Source organism: Berghia stephanieae, chromosome 9 (genome assembly GCF_034508935.2).
Source record: "Berghia stephanieae isolate SIO BIC M18660-M18661 chromosome 9, UCSD_Bste_1.3, whole genome shotgun sequence".
Classification (NCBI taxonomy): domain Eukaryota; kingdom Metazoa; phylum Mollusca; class Gastropoda; order Nudibranchia; family Aeolidiidae; genus Berghia; species Berghia stephanieae.
The window spans coordinates 22,695,599-22,717,172 of NC_088368.1; the positions used below are offsets into that span (position 1 = coordinate 22,695,599).

The following is a 21,574-nucleotide window of genomic DNA, read 5'->3' on the forward strand; positions in this document are numbered from 1 at the left end:
TGCGTCACCGTGATTTTGTTTAATTTCCACACTGCCTTCTTATTTGCCTGTCGACGATGTCGGTCAGCAGAGTTTTCATGTCAGCTCGACACTTGACTTGGAATTAAGTAGTGTTCTCGTGATTGATCGCTGAATTTGAAGAAGAGACGTCTGGGACTGGGATTATCAATGATCTTTTTTTTTTTTAACGGATCATTTTCACTCTCACAGAATGTTAGGAGGCTCTGCTATGGAAATGGAGCTTCTTACTTACACTTTCAGTTTCAGTTTAAAAATACTCTAGACAAATTGATTGTGTTTAGTCAGTGCGAGCGAGAGACACGTCAAGTCAAATGAGTTTTAAGTAAGTTACCTCGATAGATAGGATAATAATAAATCATTTCCGACTATAGCATGCGCTGCATCTCTCTCTCTCTCTCTCTCTCTCTCTCTCTCTCTCTCTCTCTCTCTCTCTCTCTCTCTCTCTCTCTCTCTCTCTCTCTCTCTCTCTCTCTCTCTCTCTGTCTGTCCCTCTCACTTTTATTTTATTTTATTACATTAATGTCGATGTTTAATTTTAATGATTATGCTTGCATATTATAATGTTATTATCTTCAGTATATCACTGAGTCTCATTCTCTTATCTAAAATCAATAACTATAACTATGCATATTATTACCTACTTATAGATTTGTTTTTAACATTTTAACCAATTGACCATCACTTTGTCGTTTTCTTTCTTTTTTTTTATACAAATAACTTAAGGAAAAGGCTATTCGGACCCGAGTCTGAATTGCTTCCCATGGCAATTCGGACCCAGAGTGTGAAGTGCCTCCTTTGACAATTCGGTCTTCGTAAACACACACACACACACACACACACACACACACACACTCATGTGAGTATCTCTAAGTCATTAAAAACAGAATAATCACACACACACACTCCCCACCCCCCCCAACAACCATTTCCACAACCTAAGAGTCAGCGGCTTTTTCTCTTTGATCTCGTATCACCATGTTCTCCCCTGCGTCCAACGCCTCGGTCGTTTGTGGGTTGTGGAGATGTTAATGGTTACCCCCATCGTCTACTTGAGAAGTCGCTGGTTACTCCCCAATCCCATTACCAGTTGATCATTAATTTTCTCTCCGTATTCAACCAGTGCTTATTTTATTAATAGCCAGTATTATCTAATTATATTAGCATTAGATGGTACTCTGCACCTACCCCAGTGGCGGGGTTCTATTGCATGGTTTGCCGCCAAGAATTGCCTCTATTTTTATATTTAGAAATAAAACAGCATTTTTTAATTTAAAAAGAATTAAGATACTGCCTTTTGTCAAAGCTGACCCATACTGCCTTTTAAATAAAACGCTCAAAGCCCAAAGTCATATTATTTTCCTTTCCCCCCACTTTTTCGCGGCTGCAAATGGCAAAATATATAATGTAGATATGTCATGCATGTATCTTTTACAACATGCTCATGGCAAATCAAATAAATCTTCCAACACAAAGACACTCTTTTATCTATGCGAAGGCAAATTGATTGTTAACGTTAACAAAATAGCGACTACAATTGTAATCTCCCAAAGACCACGAATATTTAGATTGTTTTTGTTTTTTAAGTCGCTTGCAACACATTTAGGTTCATATCAGCGCCAGTAAAAAGGGAGAAATTGGATAGTAAAAAGTTCTAGAATTACAATTAAAAAGTACCCAAGAAAAAGTAGGACAAAGGGGAATAATAGATCACCGTTTTTGAAGGTTAGTCATCTTCGGGAGTTCTAAAACGTGACTTGCTCGCTCACTCGCCCTCCTACCGACTGACAACTTACAACTGAGAACGAGCACCTTCCCCCCACCCTACCATGCTTCACTTTCGACCCATCGTCCACTTCCGGCACTTCCTGTGATTGCGCAGGCGCATTGTGGCAAGAGTCCGAATTGCCACGAGAAGCAATTCAGACTCAGGTCCGAATTGCCACTTCGATAACTAAAACACTACTACTACTACTACTACTACTACTACTACTACTACTACTACTACTACTACTACTACTACTACTACTACTACTACTACTTCTACTACTACTACTACTACTACTACTACTACTACTACTACTACTACTACTACTACTACTACTACTACTACTACTACCATCACTACTGCTGCTGCCTCTACAAGAAAAAAGTCATTATCATTGTTATTGTCTTTTTATTCCCCTTTTCTGTTTCAGGACAGAGTGAAGACTTTATAAAATCATTAGATTCGATAAAACTTGCTCCAAAATGGCTCACACATCTATTAACGCAGCCAGAACAATTTTCACAAAGACTTGCTTTGATGGCAACAGATTCAATACTTCTCAGATCAGATGCCTTAGAGATATTGCACCAGTGACCATCATAGATTCAAAGAAATTGGCTTTAAGGAAACTCTCCATTGACAGCTGTGCTGTGCATGAAAAGAATACTCAGACTCGTAAAAGCAGATGGCTATTCTCAGTCCACTCAGAGCACATTCGGCAGTTTTCCTCGAATGATGAAAGAAAACAAAATATTGGAAATGCCTTACCACAGGTGAGCTTTTAAAGAAAGTGATACTGGATTGGGTTCCCGACCTCCCATAGTGGGCAGGGAGGTACTTGCTTTGTCTTCTATACCCTATATCTGTTTTCCAATTGCTTTCTGTCTTTGTCTTGGAATGAGATTACTTAGTTTTGTCCTGACCCTGGTCGGAGTCCTTGGCTGGGAGGGAAACGGTCGAATGTATAATTATAGTTTTGGGAGATGATATTTTTTCTCTTGTAAATAATCTTTCTGATAATGGACTGTTATTTTTTTTTTTTTAAACATATGATTTGTAAACATTTGAGTGTATTGCTGTTAGTGGGTACTTGACCTTGTGTCTGGGTGAGACATTTAGGGGATCCCAAACTAAGCACACTGATAGTGTGCTCTTGGAATCTACGTTTTTTTCTCTCCCTATTTGAACCATTCCCCTTTGTCTTACTTTTTCCTCAAGTCCTTTTTTAATTGTGCATTTTGAATCTTTTCACTGTCCAATTTTCTTCCTTTTTACTGGCGCTGATATGACCTGAATTATTTGGTGCAAGCACTGTAAAACCCTTAAAAACAAAAACAAAGAGAGTGATAGTGGCCATTTATATTATATCGCAAGGCTTATTATCCTATTTTAGGATGTAGTGATATAGGCCTGACTCACTATCATATCACCTGTATTGGATTTATTTATTTATTTTTTATTTATTATGAATGAATGAATGAATGTAAAAATAATGAATATACGAATTATTATTTATTAATTTTATTTTGGCAGCAGATGTTGAAATTCATTATTTTATAATTTACTCTTTATACAACACTTAAATTACTGTTATGCGGCTCTTTATATTTGTTTGAAAAATTGTAGTTAAATTGATTGATTATAGTAAAATTTGCTTTCCGTCGTGCACTGTGTTTTCTCCAACTTTGGTCAAATTTCGTCAGATTTGGATTTTGGTACATGTTTATAGCTTTGAGGAAAATTAATTGTATATTCTGATAAAACATAAGAAAAAAAATTGTAACAATGATGATGCTTGTTACGACTGTCATAAGATTCCTGTTGATGATGTCTCAAACCTTGTGTAATCTAATCAATGTAAATAGTCTCAATCCCAACTTACCACTTTACTTTATAGGTAGCTGTGCCAGAATCAGAAGGCGTCCTATCAGACATCCCAGGGGAAGTCAAAGCTTTCAAAGGGTTGGAGACAGATTTCCCATGCCTGACCAGTGGGTATGTACATATTATATATATATCTTATGGTTGTTTGTTCTATCTAGCGTTAAATTGAAAATAATTTACACACATATGCAAACCGCCATCTCAATCTGGTTTTATTTCTGAATCCTCAGATGTGAGTCATCGTCTCAAAGCGGTATGTCGAGATGACCTAGGGGTTTAAAATAAAATTTTTAGCCTCAAATATGATAAAGTGTTCATATTCATAGTTTTCCACGGATTCGCGGAAATCAGCAATTTTAGAATTAGAGTAGGAATTTCCTCCTTTTAAAAAATAACAATTCCCCCAATCAATGTACTGATATTGAGACAATTGATGTGTGGTGCAGAGTCCCATTCTCCAAAGATTAACAAGAGTCCCTCTGTCTATCAATGTTAACTGCCAACCCTTCCGCTTTTGGCGGAATATTCCTATTTTCACTCTTCCTTTTCCACAATTCCGCCATTGTCTCTAAAATTCAGATTTTCAACAAATTATGGGTGATGATGGGTAAGAAGAAAAAAAGTGCCATCACCCCTTTTGTCAAAAGTAATGAAAATTAAAGAATGGGTGACACAGCTGTGGAAAAGAACAGAATATCAAATGCAGAGTTTTTCGGACTGAAAATTTTTCAGCCAATTACAAAAACAATATAAATGTTAATATATGTTGCTTAAAATCCAGACAGGCCGCAGAAGAATCTGTGGCACGTCTTGTCTGCTAGTAATGATCTCGATTAATTACTTTTTATAGTCTTCAGCTTCTAACAGCTCAGTATTACTTTGATGTGCTGTTGTGGTGAAACAGTAAATCTTGTTACCCAGGAAGATGAAGTACTGTACCAAACATTACAGCTGATAATGATAATATTAGTAATATTATTTTATTTTTTTGAAATAGGCATAATGGCAATGCCTGAACTTAGTTGGCTTAGCCTTAATGCTCTCCTTACCAGCCATTTTCAGGATTTTTCCCCCAAACTTCACACCCAATTAACACAAAAATATATTTTTTATCGCTCAAAAATAATAGCAGTCAGTATTTTCTTTCGATATATAATTTATTTAGCAAAACATGCTCTACAACACACTGTTCAATTTCTTTAAATTTTATGATGTACAAAAGAAATTTGAATAAGAAAAATGTTGGTTGTATCGTAACGAATGTGACGATTTTCCTATAGTTGGTAAGGATAGGGTTAAAGCCTGGAATCTTTCAGCACCAGGAGGCTCGCAAGACCTGGACATGTTTTTAACTAGAAATTAGTCGCCAATTAATAAAATTCCCCTTACTCATTCCATAGGGAAGAATGGAGTAAATTATACTTGTTTCCCTTCTTTCAACAATAACAAACCTATCACAAACTTTTTATTAGGTGATTGTTTAGGAAGACATTCTTATTTCCCCTTTTGATATAACAGTAACCATTTTAAAAAAAATTAAAAGTATTAAAAGTTCAGAAAAATAAATACCTCCTCCCCAAAATAGATTTGCTTGGATGGTTGGTTTGCATCTTGAAGTTAATATTTTTCTTTTTTTTTTTTTCTCAATCGAATCACAACAATTAACACCATTCATTATCATACATGCCGAATCTTACAAATTTTTCGTAATTTTACGAATTTTAGACAAATTTCATGGCCAAATACTAAATTTTAAGGAAAATTACGAATTTTTAATTCTTATTAACACTTAATAATAATAATGATAATAATGGTAAGAAGAAGAAGAACAACAACAACTACTACTACTACTACTACTACTACTACTATACTACTACTACTACTACTACTACTACTACTACTACTACTACTATTACTACTATATAATAATGATGATAATAATAATAATATTGTGGTTGTTCATACACAATTTCAGAAATTTGTCAAATTACTAAAAATTGACATAAAAATTACTAAATTTGAAGTTTTCAATTTAGAATGTTTGTTCATTATGTCTCCATGTGTACCTAATGTGACATATGGGTGTTGTGTGAGATAAACTAAGGTTCACAAGTATCCCGTTTGCATCATGGACTGCTGTTATCTCGCGAAAATTAGAGCATTAGACCGCTAGACCGGTCTGAAGACACGAGTAGGTCAGGGTCAAAGGTCAAGCAGATAACAGCTGTCTGCTGTAACTTTGTTTGCACAAAGAGTATAATGCACTGGTTTACCTGGTTTGACTGAATGTGTGTGAGAGAGAGAGAGAGAGAGAGAGAGAGAGAGAGAGTGTTACACTAGAATATTCTGTGTAATGAGTTAAGTAAATCCGTTTTCCACACACAGAAATCTAGATATTAAACAAATATACTTTAAGATAATAGAATGCAAAATTGGAGGGTAGACTAGTGTGAAATAGAATCAGGGCAAAATAGAAAAGTGAGTACAAGAATAAAAATCACACAAGACCTTCTGACCGATTGCTGTAGATACTATCTTTTCCTACAGGACCTTAAAACTCATGGAGCTGGAGTTAATCCTGTTTTTCTGAGCTGTAACTGGGCAGTGACAAAAATTGCTTACTACTCTTTGAGTAAGATTTTAGTCAGTCACATAGTTCTTTGTTACCAGGTCAAACAGACCCAGTTACCTAAATTACTGCTGGGTGATATGAGTATGACACGGCCCTTCAGACCGGAAGGTCCAGGGTTGGAGTCCCACTCTGAAGCGATGCATAGTTGTCCATGGAAAAGGCTCTTTTCTCCCATTCTCTCACTGTCACTCAAGTGTAAAATGAGTACCTGACCATTACACATACCTGACCGTTAACAGCGTTGTCTATGTCAAAAAGTTAAAATTGTAATCTCACTCATCAGGCATCATATCTTATCTTTCATGTTACGAGTTGCTGTTGACTTACATCATCATCTCTAACACCACTACTACAACAACTACCACCACTTCCTCAGCTCTACCACCACTACTACAACAACCACCACCACATCATCGCTACCACCACTACTACAACAACTAATTAGATTATGTTGTTATGATTAATTATTCTGAAATTTAAAATTTGTTTAGGCTTTGTATTTACATCCCTGCATGTATAGCATAACTATGTAGGAAAGTGTACAACGAAAAGTAGGTTTTAGATCCGTTTTATCTAGGAAGTTATTTTCAGGTTTTGAGTATTGACCAAATCTGGATCTCATGTTTCGGCACCCCCAGTCGCTGGCGCCCATGAACACAGCTCTTCTTGTTTTGTGCTCCACAGGAAGGATTCTGGTCCTGAACCCCAATATCAGAAGGTGACAGCAGGTTACAACATCCTGCGCACTGATTTGCCTTTTCACATGACCATCAACCAAGGGGTCCTGCCCCAGCTGGAGATGGCTTATGAAACATGGGGGGAACTCAACGAGGATGGCTCAAACGCTGTCATTATTTTGGGAGGATTGTCTGCCAGTTCTCATGCCAAAAGCCATGAAGTGAGTTTTAATATATACATTTACTACATGTCATTAGTCTTCTTATTGTTATTATTATTATTATTATTATTATTATTATTATTATTATTATTATTATTATTATTATTATTATTATTATTATTATTATTATTATTATTATTATTATTATTATTATTATTATTATTATTATTATTATTATTAATAATGATGATAATGATGATGATTATGTTGATGATGATGAAATAATAATTATGTCATAATGACGATGATGAAAATGATAATACTAGTCATAGTAGCTATGTGAAGAATGATAAAAAGTGGACAATAATGATATTTCTTCCCCCTAAACCCTTATCACGGTGGTGTAAAATATTATTATAAATAACTATCGTTTTTATCAACAATTTTTAGATTAAATTTTCATTGTTTTTTCTTTCGATTCCAGAAAAATAAATCACCAGGCTGGTGGGAGAAATTTGTGGGGCCCGGCTGTGCTGTGGATACAAACAAGTTCTTTGTCATCTGTCCAAATAATTTGGGTGGATGCTACGGATCTTCGTAAGTTTAAAACATGACCTGAGGCTGTCATATATTTATTTTTATGTCATTTGAAAATTTCGAATTTCGATCTCTTTATTTGCGAATTAAAAATGCAACTGATTGCATTGAATGACTTGATGGTTTGTTATCTTTATTTTTTATTTCCCTGGCATAAATGTTATTTTGTCATTGTTTAATTGTATTATCCACGATAATACTAATACTACAATTTACACCTCTGATTTTTCATGAGGGATAGTCCTCCTGCTTCTCCTTCTCATTTTGCACCCTGCCCAACAGGATTTCGGATTTTTTTGTTGCCTTTTGAAGACCATCCTCTGCAATCAATGAACCTATGTAACCTATAATAATAATATATAATAATAGGATGATGCATGTCAGGATTGTTTAGATGATAATAACAATAATAATATAAATCATTCATACAGCGCTTATGCTATTTACAAACAGCTTTAGGCACCCAGTCCAAATTTATGCTAAAAGCTGAATTTATAGTAAAAAGTATTTGACTTTGGAGAAGTTCATAAATTATTTCTTTTTAAGGAGAATGAGTAAAAACTCTTTAGGAATGAAAATTTAAAATTTCATATATTCTGATGACTATTTTAACATAGAATTGGCTTTTTCACATGTTTATGCTTCAACATAATACTGGACTGAGGTGGCTGATCACTTATTTGCTTTTACCATAATACGGGAACACTAAGATAATTATAATTCTTCCCAAACACAGTTTTAATCCTACTTTGAAAGGAAAAATACCCCTCCCCCCCCCCCCCCCACCCCTTCCAAAAAAAAAAAACTCCAAAAATAAACAAACCACAAACTGGTATGCTGTAAAAATAATACACCATATTCTGTAGTTTGAACCTTGCCTATATCTCTCCTTACCAACTATTTTTAAGAGTTACTTACCCAAGACGGTAAAATTTTAAACTCAAAAGCAATGAGATGTTTGTCCAGAATGATGTACCTCATAACACAACATTAAATTATCACAGCTATAACAAAGATTTGTCTTCAAAGTTTGTAATGTACATTACAAAAAATCTGAAATATAGAATCGTCACAAATTTGACGATTTTCTTATAGTTGGTAAAGAGAGGGTTAAATGAGAAATCCATGTATTCTTGGAATGTAACGATTTGCGACCAAAACACATCAATGTGATTTTTACTGATGAAAGGTGTCTTTGTTTTACTTTTGACTGCAAAATGATTCATAACGATTCTATTAGATACAGCATAGTACCTGATAAAGATCTTTGAAGGACTTAAAATACACAAGACATTTTCATAAATTTCTTAATTTTGGGATGGTATCAATTTCTGGGGGGGGAGGGGGGGGGGTTCTTCTTTTTTTTTTCTTTTTCTTTCACTTAAACCTTTATCATGTGTGGTATGTTATAGTATTATAAAACACTCTTTCACTTGCAAAGGTATTTAAAGTCTTTTTGTAATCCGTATATTAAAATTAAAATTTAAAAAAAACAAAATTTGAATGTATTCTTCATTTACTTCCAATATTTATTGAGTCCTAATCTTTTTGTTTCACAGAGGACCCTCATCCATCAACACACTGACTGGAAAGGTAAACAAGAGTTACATTCTTTGTTCAGTGCTCTCCCCCCCCCCTCTGTTTTTTTTTCCCCAAATAAGTAAGTAGTCCTTCAGAGCTATTAGGCTTATATAGTCGGACTTAATCCCAGTTTTTATAGCGTGAAATGGACAATAGCGATTGCTCGCTACCCTTTGGATAGTACGCTAGTCTATTGCAGAGTACTTTCCACCATATCTAACATACCCAACCCAGTTACCCAATCACAGCTGGATGGATCAGGGTATCAGAAAAAAAATTCACCCGGGATCGATCTCAGTCTCGTATCTTGTGAGGCAAGTGCTCTACCAACTGAGCTATTAGGACCCCAAACGTACGTAATACCAAAGAATGATGACAATTATTGTACTTTCTCGATAGTCTGCAGTGATCAGTCTAAAATGAATCTTTAAAGATCACATTATTGCTAAGAATCTTAATACCAGCAGAAATGTTTTTCCAAGCCAACAGCAACACTTAACATCATATTCTTTGACACGTTGAGAAGCTTTCCCAGCCATTCACTTGTTGCCATATGTTCAAATTATGAACTGTTTTCCATTATTTAACTCAGTTTGCAACCACACTAAACAGCATACCCCACTAAAAATGTGCTCAAAGTTCTTTACAATGCGTCCCAAAAGTTAGCTGGAGTATCCATGATGTTTTTTCATCTTAATTGCTATAAATAATAATAATAATAATAATAATAATAATAATAATAATAATAATAATAATAATAATAAGTTATTTATGTAAAGCGCTCAACTTCCACATAAGTGGTCAGCGGCGCTTTACAATATTAATTGTCATTCTTTGACAATTTCAAGAAATACATATGAAGAAACAAACACATACACATAAGCTCACACACATACATTTACACTCAAACACAAACATTCACACACATACTTACACCAATATTACTCACTAACATTAATTTAACAATTTATTCTAACGAAAGACATTTGAATTGATTAAAAATGGTGGCTATTGCATTAACTCTCTCCGTACCGATCATTTTCAGTATTATCTCCAAATAGCAGGCTTATCCAGTAGAAAAATGGATTTTTAAAAACAATCTCCCTACAAAACAACATTATGTTCTTGTTAATTAAACAAAGATCATTGTGATGTACAAAATAAATCTGAATAAGCAAAATGTATATGTGTCGTAACAAATGTGACGATTTTGCTGTAGGTGGTAAGGAGAGGGTTATAAAGGGGCTTACTTAAAGCCAATCATTCAAAAGTTTTCCTCCTTTTTTCACTTTTTGTCACCATCAGCACTGATACTTATCATTCAATTTATGTAACATGTCATCTGTCATCTCCACAGCCTTACGCCACAACCTTTCCTGTCATTGCTGTGGAAGACATGGCCAATGCCATCTTCACCCTCTTAGATCATCTGGGTGTTCGGAAGGTATTTTTCAAATGATTTAAGTTATCAATCACTTCTTTCATTGACAGCATATCTATTACTCAATTTGGTCCTGACCTGCCTGCTTAAAACTTTAGAAATTCGTAATTTCTAGGAGTCAACTTTAAAATTCAATAATTTACCCTCACAAGGAATAAATAGCTCTTAAAAATCTTTAAAATTATGTAGTCTGGCATCACCTTTCATTTTCAATAGTTTTAATGTAAGTTTTAATTTATGACTTACAGACGCTCATGAAGTTCTGAAATTGGAGCCAAAAATTCGTAGAGTAGTAGGTAGGTCTGGATTTCTTAATCAATACAAAACTGCTTGAAGCTGTGGACTGTAAGAATTAATGTACAGAAATGAATACAACAGTTTTTAAAAAAGAATTAAATGCTAAACATGAAACGTTTCCTTCTCAAAACCTTAACTTCAACCAAATAAAATGAAAAAAGAACCAACATAACACGTGAAAGTAGTACTGTCTGTTCCATAAGTTAATATTATTGTAATGTAAGTGGTCATCTAGATATGGTGTTGTATTACATCACGAAAATGCAATTCTTTGCGTCTTAACCCTCAAAAAGGGTAACCTCGTCCAGGTAGCCAATATTACAGCATGCAGCTGCTGTTGTCAGTCACTTGCTGGGTTCCAGCAGTATAACTAAGTGATCTGATTTTATGAAGAAATAAACAGCAGTGAACGACAAAAACAGGTTAAAGGATAATTTTTGATACAACACAAAGTCCAGATAGGCGTCTTGACCTAATCATTATTCCATTCTGCCCACAATTTTCAATGTAAGAATTGGCAAGCCTTGTTGGGAATCAAAATTAAGGTGTAAAGAAATTCAGACCTGTTCCTAATAAAAATTACATCTCTGTAGATTTTTTTTTTTTGTTTTAATCAATATTTGACCCCATTTGCAGTGATAGATGTCTATTGTATTTGTTGAATTTCTTATTTTCTGGGTGGAGTTCCTGGCCTCCCATAGTGGGCAGGGTGGCACTTACTGTGTCTTCTATCTCCTTATAGCTGTTTTCCAATTTCCTTTCTGTCTTTGTCTTGGAATGAGATTACTTGGTTTTGTCCTGGCCCTGGCCGGAGTCCTTGGCTGGGAGGGAAACAGTCAAATGCATAGTTGTTGTTTTGGGAGATGATATTTTTTTCATTGTACATTTAGTTGGATCTTGTGCTTGTGTCGGGATGAGACTTGTGCATTGATGCTTTGCTCTTGGAATCTACATCCTATCCATATTTGTTCCCATTTCCCCTTTGTCTTACTTTTTCTTGGGTGCTTTAATTTTAGTTCTAGAATTTGACTATCCCATTTTCTTCCTTTTTACTGGCGCTGATATAACCTAATTGTGTTGCAAGTGCTGTAAAACCCTTAAAAACAAACAAAACAAAATTTAATATTTTCAATTCATAATTTTTAAAAATTGATTATTGTCGATTTATCTATCATTTTTTTCCCCAGCTCCACGCAGCAGTTGGTTCATCTCTAGGTGGAATGTTATCCCTACAAGTGTCTGTGTCACAGCCTGAGAGAATTGGAAAGTAAGTTTTTTCCCCACTCGGCTTGACACATACAATATTTGTGACCCACCATCTCAAAGTGTCATTATTATGCCAGGAATAACTTGTTGCTATAAAAATGAAACTTTGGTTTAATTTCTGTACATTGTACAGGAGATGAAATAGTTCCATGTATGGGTAAAACTTTAATTCATCATTCTTATTATTTTGATTCTCTTACCATAACAATCAGAAATTAACCCCTTATTTTATATTTATGCTTATAAATTCGATTTCCAGCGCCTAATTCATCCCAACATAGGTCATTGATAAAAACAAAGAAGAAATAGCATCCATATGTTATTTATTTATTTTTTCTCTTTTTATATCAACAGAGTTATCAGCATTTCATCGTGTGCCAGGTCTCATCCATCATCCATTGCCATGAGATACCTGCAGAGGAAGTGTATTATGAGTGATCCCAACTGGAACAAGGGACATTACTACGGTGGACCTTTTCCAAAGACAGGAATGAAGTTGGCCAGGTAGGGCATTTATTTATGTGATTGATCAAAATAGAGATGAGTCATTGTTGACAGTTGTCGTTCAGGGCCATATAAGTCTTGAGTTTATCATAGTTAGTTACTGTAATGTAAAATGGTACTGCTTTCATGTATAAATTACTTTCCACTATATTTACATTTGACCCAACTACCCAGTCACTGGTGAAGGGTAAGGGTTGAAAAGTTAAGATAATTCAGGAGAATATTGTAATGATGAATATGATGAACATGTAATTTAAAAAAAAATTTTTTTTAAAGCTTGTAAATGTGTAAATTGTGCAGCTATTTGGTCTAGTGGTGTAACACTCACCTTCAGATCAGCAGGTCCTGGGTTTGAGTCCTACTCTGAGCAGTGCATAGTTGAGTCCTTGGAAAAGGTTCTTTACTCACATTCTCTCACTGTACTCAGGTGTAAAATGAGTACCTGGCCATGTCTCTGTCGGAAAACAAATTTATTATTGCCTAACAGATGTCATGTCATGTTCTACATGTAGAGTGTTGCTGTCGGCTAGGGACCCTTTGAAAAGCGCTTTGATCACTTTAAGTGGATATTGCACTGTCTAAAAGCTCAAGTTTTTTGGGTTTTAAAAAAAAAATGGAAATGAATAGTGCAAAAACATGTTTGGCTCAGATCCATCTTTTTAAGTAGCACAGTGTAGTTTGCATCCATTGAATCAATGTCAGAGCTTTCTTTATTTTACGTGGAAATTTGATGATCCAGTTTGCGAAATTATAATTATTTATTATAATAACAACCCCTTTCTTCTTTGCTCCTATTAAAATACGTCAGATAAATAGTGATATCACAATGATTGATTTGGTGTGCAAAAAAGTAATTTATGGTGTTATATTCCAATCAGTTTTACTATTTTATTCTTGAATTTTCTAAATATGAGAATAAGGTTTTGTAATACGATTTTTAACCGAAATCAGTAGTTTATTGATCTCAATGAGAGACCTCATAGACCCAGTCTTTCAGTTCTCCTCGGTCTATATAATCCCTGATAACGTTAAAAAATTGTATACTGTTGGGAGTATAACTTCAGTTCGTAGAATGTATATTTACTTGTAATAAAATGCAAGATGTTTCTAATCCTCTTTTAACCAGAGAGATAGCCACAATGACGTACCGCAGTGGCCCAGAATGGGACAGGCGATTTGGCCGTGACAGAATCAACAATGAACCTCCCTCACTGTGCCCAACCTTTACCATCGAATCCTACCTGGACCATCAAGGAGAATCTTTCTGTACAAAATACGACCCCAATTCTTTACTCTATATATCAAAGGTAAGTATGTCACTGTTTGACAGAATTACTTTTTTAAAGAGTTTATTATGAAATTTGTGTGAAAATAATGCTTTCTTCATTTGAGAGAAAAAAGTGATAATACACAGTCCTACAACAAAAGAAAATTATTAAACAATGAATAATGTGATGCTAGTCCCATCGTCAAATATGCTTATTAAAAAGAAATAAATAACGTGAACTTGAATGTAGGCTTCGATTTAATATCCGAAAACAGATAAAATGGACGTTTTGGGTTTCCCCTTTATAAAAAAAACAGGATGAATGAAACACTACAGACGAATGAGATTTTATCTGTTTTCGTATATAAAATCGAAGCTTACATTCAAGTTCACATTGTTATTTATTTCTTCGAGCTTCAAGCAGCAACATTTACATGGTAAAAAGAGAAAAAGCTAATGAGTTGTGTGAGCAATTGACTGTCAAGGAATTGAATCTATTGATTTTTTTTTTGTTTTGTTTTGTTTTGGATGGGGTGAGTGAGAGGAGGAGTGCTGATTTGTGTGGTGTATTTTGTGCTTGAACAGTCTTTGCTGAAAAGCACGCTTCACTTTCCCTCTGGCAATTAACTCAGGTGAACTGAAAATCGAAAAAAAATTGCTCACTCAACCCTAACACTGACTATATCCGTAGTTTACTCTGGTTACTTATACCCCATGCCTTTTTATTACATTTTTCTGAGACAAATTATAGGCATAGTATCAACGCTAATGGGTTTTTTTCATTTTTACATGTTAATGGTAGTTGAATATAACGATCTATGTACATGCTCATTTTTAATCAATCTTTTTCAATTTGAAAAGCAGCAAAAATCTCGAGGATTGTGTGAGTTAATGTACTTGGGACATGCATCAATTACAGTTGTGATCATTATTAAATAAGATTTGATATCTGATGTCAGATTCACTCAGACATTATAACAGATTAAGGTGATGGCTCACAGTTTAGAGTATTTGTTGGACCAAGGATAACATTTTCCTGGGTGGGGTTCCTGGCCTCCCATAGTGGGCAGGGAGGCACTTACTGTGTCTTCTGTCTCCTTATATCTGTTTTCCAATTTGCTTTCTGTCTTTGTCTTGGAATGAGATTACTTGGTTTTACCCTGGCCCTGGCCGTAGTGCTTGTCTGGGAGGGAAACAGTCAAATGCATAGTTATTGTTTTGGGAGATAATATTTTTTTTCCTTGTAAATCTGTTATATATTGTTATATTTGTTATTTTGAATGTATAATGTAAACATTTGAGTGTGTTTCTTTTTGTGGGATCGTGTGATGGTGTTTGGGTGAATTTAGGTGATCTCAAAGTACATTGATATTGTGCTCTTGGAATCTGCATCTGTTCCCTATTTGAACCACTCCCCTTTATCTTACTTTTTCCTCAAGTCCTTTTAATTGTACATCGAGAATCTTTTCACTATCCAATTTTCTTCCTTTTTACTGGCGCTGATATGACCTAAATGTGTTGAAAGTGCCGCGCAAAACCCTTAAAAACAAAACGATGATATTTTCCTCTTTTGTCTCATATTCCATTGACAGGCCATGGATTTGTTTGACCTTTCTGAGAGACACGGATCATTGGAGAATGCACTGAAGCGTATCAGCTGTCCTGTAATGGTCATCGGTGTTCAGACTGACATCCTTTTTCCCATCTGGCAGCAAAGGGATCTGGCAGATACACTGCATGCCGCTGGTGAGTTTGAGACTGATAATATGTAGGATGGTAAAAATGGCTTCTTCTGAAAGAGAGCAGGAAGTGTTGGTTTCTCTTGCCGCACATTAAATATGGCAGCCATAAACATGTGCAAAGCAACTTTATTCAGCCTGTAGGCTTGTAGCAAATTGTCTCTGTTTACCTCCTTAGTAAACTGATTGTTTAATATGATTTTTATTTTTTAATCCATAATCTGTTTATAATAAGTCAACGAGTGTCCTAAAATCTATTTAAAGAAAAAGTGTTGGTCACTCTGCTAGATTATAATTATGGCCTTGACCCAGGACTAAAAGAACAGCCCCCAAATGCAGGCTTGCTAAAAAATTTTTTTTTTTTTTTTTTTTTTAAAACGGATTTTATACTCCATCTCATCCCTGATAATGTTTTAGACAATAACTCATGATCTACCCCAGGCACTAACCAAGACCACAGACCGTCTAGGTATTATTTCTGTATCTTCTCTGATATCCTTTATGTAGTGGATGGAAATAAGACAAATTTCCCCATGCGGATGAATAAAGGGAATTACAAAAACATTTTTAAAAATTTTTCCTTACACAATGAATCATTTTTTTTAATATAAGAAGGCTCAAAATATCAACAATCTTGTTATTTTTAACCAAAGCTGAAGATTACAATTATTTGTAATTGTTTTTTGTTATAAATTTCAGGGCACAGAGAGTCGACTTTCTATGAACTCAATTCAATCTACGGCCATGATACTTTTCTCTTAGATTTGAACGGAGTGGGAGCTGCTGTTAAGGTAAGGATTTGGCGATTTAGAATTCAGAATTTTGCAAATTTTAGGTTGAATATTGCCAAATTTCGTTTAATTTATGGTAAATGTTGGCAGCAGTTGGCCTTTCTGGTTTTTGAAAGTCCTTAGACTTCAAATCCACTAATTTCTGAAGAGACGGATTGATATTGGGAGTATGAATTTTGAAAGACGTTTTCTTCAAAGCTTATACAGTTTGTCAATTATAAATGTATGTATATAATACAATTGAGTGCCAGGATTATGAATCCTGTCATTTCTCCTGAGAGATTTGACTAGAGTTTTTAAATGACCTAATTTGCTATTCTAACCAATTTATTTTGATGAAAATGTTGGCTTTGGAGAAGCCACATTTATATTTGACAAGTGAAATAGTAGCATAAGATCTCAAGCACAACTCACAATGAGCGATGAAATCTAATCATAGTTATAGTTCAAGGTTGAATCATTTTCAGTATTTTTAGTTGAAAAACTTTTTGTTGTTTTCAAAGAATTAACAACTTTTTTTCTCTCTCTTCCCTTTCAGGGTTTCCTGGAGACAAAACAATCGGAGAGTGGCTGGCTTACCAAACATAAAATTGTTTGAAGATTGTTTGCATGACTTCATGTATACATACCTGCCAAGCCTTCCGCTTTTGGCGGAATCATTCCTATTTTCACTCTTCCTTTTTGTACTATTCCACGCTATTGTCTCTAAAATTCTGATTTATAAAACTTATGATAAAGGTAAGAATAAAAAAGAGCAAAGAGAGAGAGAGAGAGAGAGAGAGAGAGAGAGAGAGAGAGAGAGAGAGAGAGAGAGAGAGGGGGGGGGAGAGAGAGAGAGAGAGAGAGAGGGGGGGGGTGAAAAAGATGAAATTCCTTTTTTTTGTTTTTGTCTCAAATTCCTTTTTTCAGGCGTCCTGATTCCACTTTTGGAATGTGAAGGGTTGGCAGGTCTGTGTATATGATACAGTGCCAGACAAATCAGCTAGAAAAATACAAGAAAAAGAAAGTCTGCTTTCTTGGACCAAGGTGTTGAATTTTAGCAGACCTCAAATTTAAGCTTTGATCATCAATCAGGGGGAAAAGGATCTTAAGGAACAATTAATTTCTTGCATTTAAAAAAAATATCTGCTTTTCTTGTCACTGTGTCATATACATCCTTTCAGATGTTTTCCTATTACCAGTGACTGGTGCCCAATTTTATAATGTTTATTAATTAACCAGACTCAAACAGTTGTTGCAATCATCCGTTATCTTATCTGCTTCCTTTCAAGATGATTCACCACGAACGCCAATAGACTGAGTCTGTGATAATTTTATTCGTGGATAAATTGAAGAGTGCTTTACATTTAATTGATTTTTCCACATCTGAGATTTTCCTTCTTGAGCTGAATTGAAACATGAACTCAATATTAAATGTCAACATCAACTGAAATAAAAGTAAGCAAAAGAGCCAGTAAAACAAGAACAATTGCTTGTTACCCTTTGGATAGGATGCTAGTCTATCAGCTGGACAAGGGGATCAGATAGAAAATCTGGACATCACCTAGGATCTTTTGTTAGTGTTTTAAACAAAACGTTATCTTTTGAAATCACCTCCCATAGTGGGCAGGGAGGTACATACTGTGTTTGTTTGGAGAGGAATAGTATGTTGGTGCTAGTTAGTCAAAGCAACCACTATATTTTTTCCTTGTAAGATTTATCTTGGCAATAAATTATGAAGATGTAAAATTGAAAAATAAAAATCTTAAGATTCAATGATATTCTCGCACAAATTGCTCTCTAAATTGCTTTTTAATTTATGTCTTTACTCTCAGTGAGTCCATTTGATAATATTTTTTATTTGTATTTCTTGTGATGCTACAGTATAAGTCGAGTCATATGATAAGCTAAAAAATATTTCTATTCTGAAGTAATTCTATGTATACTTGACTATGCCATCGTTGGTTATTGTGTGTTTGTGTTTGTGAAAAAGTAGATGATATTTGTTCACAATTTGTGGTGATGTAAAATAAAAAGATAGAAAAGAAAAATTGTGATTTGAGCAGTGCTTCCAACCATCCGTATTTTAAGGAGTCTCATACTTTGTGACAGTTATTTACTCTCTTTGTCTTTAACTATCATGTTTTTTCGTTAAAGTAAAGTTTGATTTATAATGACAGGTCATAAATATTGTCTTCAAGTTCTTGAAACATCCTCTCAAGGCCACATAATTTTTGATCCTCTCAAAGTCTTTATCCACTAAGCGCCCAATGGAACCCAGTCCCTGGACCCTGCAGGGGACCTTTAGTGGCCTAGAGACCCCCCAGGAATTTTTCCTTACTTTTATTTTTTACATGGGACGTTGGAAGCACTGTTTGATAGAAACCGATTTATTATAAATGATTTGTGATAAACTTCTGCATAAAGTGTGCTAAGATTACTCATGAGCTAAAACACAGTGATGTGTTGACAAACAAATTTACATTTGATTTGCTTTTGCACAAATTTCTACGATACGGGTTCTTCAATTACCATTTGAGATGTTGTGAGCAGGTCTGAGTTAATAGCTTAAGCACAAATACTGCATGCAGCTTATTCGAATACAGCATTTTTATGCAGCGAATTAGGCAGAGACACTGCAATGTGAGTAATTGATGAATCTCTCTTTCTTTTTTTTTTTTTTCTTGAACAAGAAACTTTGTCAGTTGATGAGTTGGTTATTGAGAAAATAATTCCTCTCATGATGAATAGAAGAAATTTTAATTTTAATATATCACATATTTACTATCACTCTTAACATGGATATATACATATATATGTACATATATATATATATATATATATATATATATATATATATATATATATATATATATATATATATATATATATATATATATATATATATATATATATATATATATATATATATATATACAGTGATGCCAAAACTCCGGTTTCACCGGAAAAAACTCCGGTCTGGAGTAAAAAATTCCGGGCTCCGGGCAACTTCCGTCAAATTCCGGTGAGGTCAATTTGTTCAAGGAACCCCCCCCCCCCCCCCCCCCCCCTTTTCCAACCACCACACATCAGTATTGCCACTAATCATCACTACCACTACTACTGCAACCACCACCACATCATCACCACTATCACTACTACTACAACCACCACCACCACCACCACATCATCATTACAACCACTACCACAACTACCATCACCATTACAACCACCACCACCACATCATCATCACTACCACTACTACTACAACCACCAACACATCATCATCACTACTGCTACTACTACAACAACGACACCACATTAACTCTACCATTACTACTACACCACCATCGCCACTACCACTACTACTACAACCACCACCACCACCTCATCATCACTACCACTACTACTACAACCACTACCACCACTCGTCATTACCACTACTACTACAACCACCACCACATCATCACTACCACTACTACTACAACCACCACCACCACATCATCATTACCACTACTACTACAACCACCACCACATCATCACTACAACTACCACTACTACTACAACCATCACTACCACATCATCATCACTACCACAACTATTACAACCACCACCACCACATCATCACTGCCACTACTACTACAACCACCACCACCACCACATCATCATTACCACTACTACTACAACAACCACCACCACATCATCATCACTACCTCTAATACTACTACAACCACCACCACATCATCATCATCATTACCACTACTACTACAACCACCATCACCACATCATCATCACTACCTCTAATACTACTACAACCACCACCACATCATCATCATCACTACAACTACTACTACAACCACCACTGCCACATCAACCATCACTACCATTTATACTACAACCACCACATCATCATCATTACTACCACTACTACAACCACCACCACATCATCATCACTACCACTACCACTACAACAACCAGCACCACATCATCATCACGACCACTACTACAACAATACAACCACCACATCATCACTACCACTACAACCACCACCACCACCACATCATCATTACCACTATTACTACTACAACCACCACCACCACATTATCGTCACTACCACGACTACTACTACATCCACCACCACATCATCATCATCTTCACTACCACTACTACTACAACCACCACTACCACATCATCATCACTACCATTTGTACTATAACCACCATCTCCACTACATCAACATCACTACAACCACTACCACATCATTATCATCACGACCACAACTACTACAACCACTATACCACCACCACATCATCATCACTACAACTGCTACTTCAACCACCACCACCACCATATCATCATCACTACCACTACAACCACCACCACCACAGCATCATCACTACCACTACTACTTCAACCACCATCACCACGACCACATCATCATCACTACCACCACTACTACTACTACAACAACCACTATCACATCTTCATCACTACCACTATTACTACAACCACTAACACCACATCATCCTCACTACCACCAGTACTACAATCTCTACTATTAGGTATTGGCGCTTTACTTCATTTAAAATAAGGAAACTTTGGGATTATATTTGCAATGTGTTTATGTAGCATAGTTTAATTCTAATCAGTTATCTATTTAGAACTATACAATATGTAAACACAATACCAAATACCATCCCAATTCCTTTGTCTTGTGTGCGGAAATTCCTCTTTCGGCATTGAAATTCCTACGAGTGGTCTCTGAAACTCCTGTGAGCCAAATTTAAAGTTGGCGTCTCTGTATATATATATATAAAAAATTTCGATTCTATATTTTCTGTTATTTTAGACAAATGTAAATAATGTCTTCACTATTGAAATAGGTGCATATTTAATTTCTTCTTTTATTTTTTGCTGTCTTACGTTTTCAACAAAGAGGGGAAAAGTCAGATTTTAAAATAGGTCAAATTCA

The 21,574-nt window shown here is 35.2% G+C and overlaps 1 protein-coding gene across 2 annotated transcripts in view; it reads left to right on the forward strand.

Annotated features, from left to right (window-relative positions):
• Positions 1 to 18,653, forward strand: part of LOC144979880 (serine O-succinyltransferase-like) — an 18,855-nt gene extending 202 nt beyond the window's left edge. Inside the window, exons 1-13 of one of the 2 annotated variants that reach the window (XM_078927120.1) lie at positions 1 to 343; positions 2,217 to 2,559; positions 3,684 to 3,781; positions 6,987 to 7,200; positions 7,625 to 7,737; positions 9,297 to 9,330; positions 10,676 to 10,762; positions 12,244 to 12,323; positions 12,677 to 12,826; positions 13,953 to 14,133; positions 15,686 to 15,839; positions 16,532 to 16,623; positions 17,162 to 18,653. The exon at positions 1 to 343 is cut by the window's left edge and continues 202 nt beyond it. In XM_078927120.1, coding sequence (XP_078783246.1) covers positions 2,269 to 2,559; positions 3,684 to 3,781; positions 6,987 to 7,200; positions 7,625 to 7,737; positions 9,297 to 9,330; positions 10,676 to 10,762; positions 12,244 to 12,323; positions 12,677 to 12,826; positions 13,953 to 14,133; positions 15,686 to 15,839; positions 16,532 to 16,623; positions 17,162 to 17,221 — 1,554 coding nt within the window. In that variant the 5' untranslated portion in view covers positions 1 to 343; positions 2,217 to 2,268 and the 3' untranslated portion in view covers positions 17,222 to 18,653. The remainder of the gene's footprint in view (positions 344 to 2,216; positions 2,560 to 3,683; positions 3,782 to 6,986; positions 7,201 to 7,624; positions 7,738 to 9,296; positions 9,331 to 10,675; positions 10,763 to 12,243; positions 12,324 to 12,676; positions 12,827 to 13,952; positions 14,134 to 15,685; positions 15,840 to 16,531; positions 16,624 to 17,161) is intronic. The other variant, XM_078927121.1, reaches the window with a different exon arrangement.
• Positions 18,654 to 21,574: the final 2,921 nt, after the last annotated feature.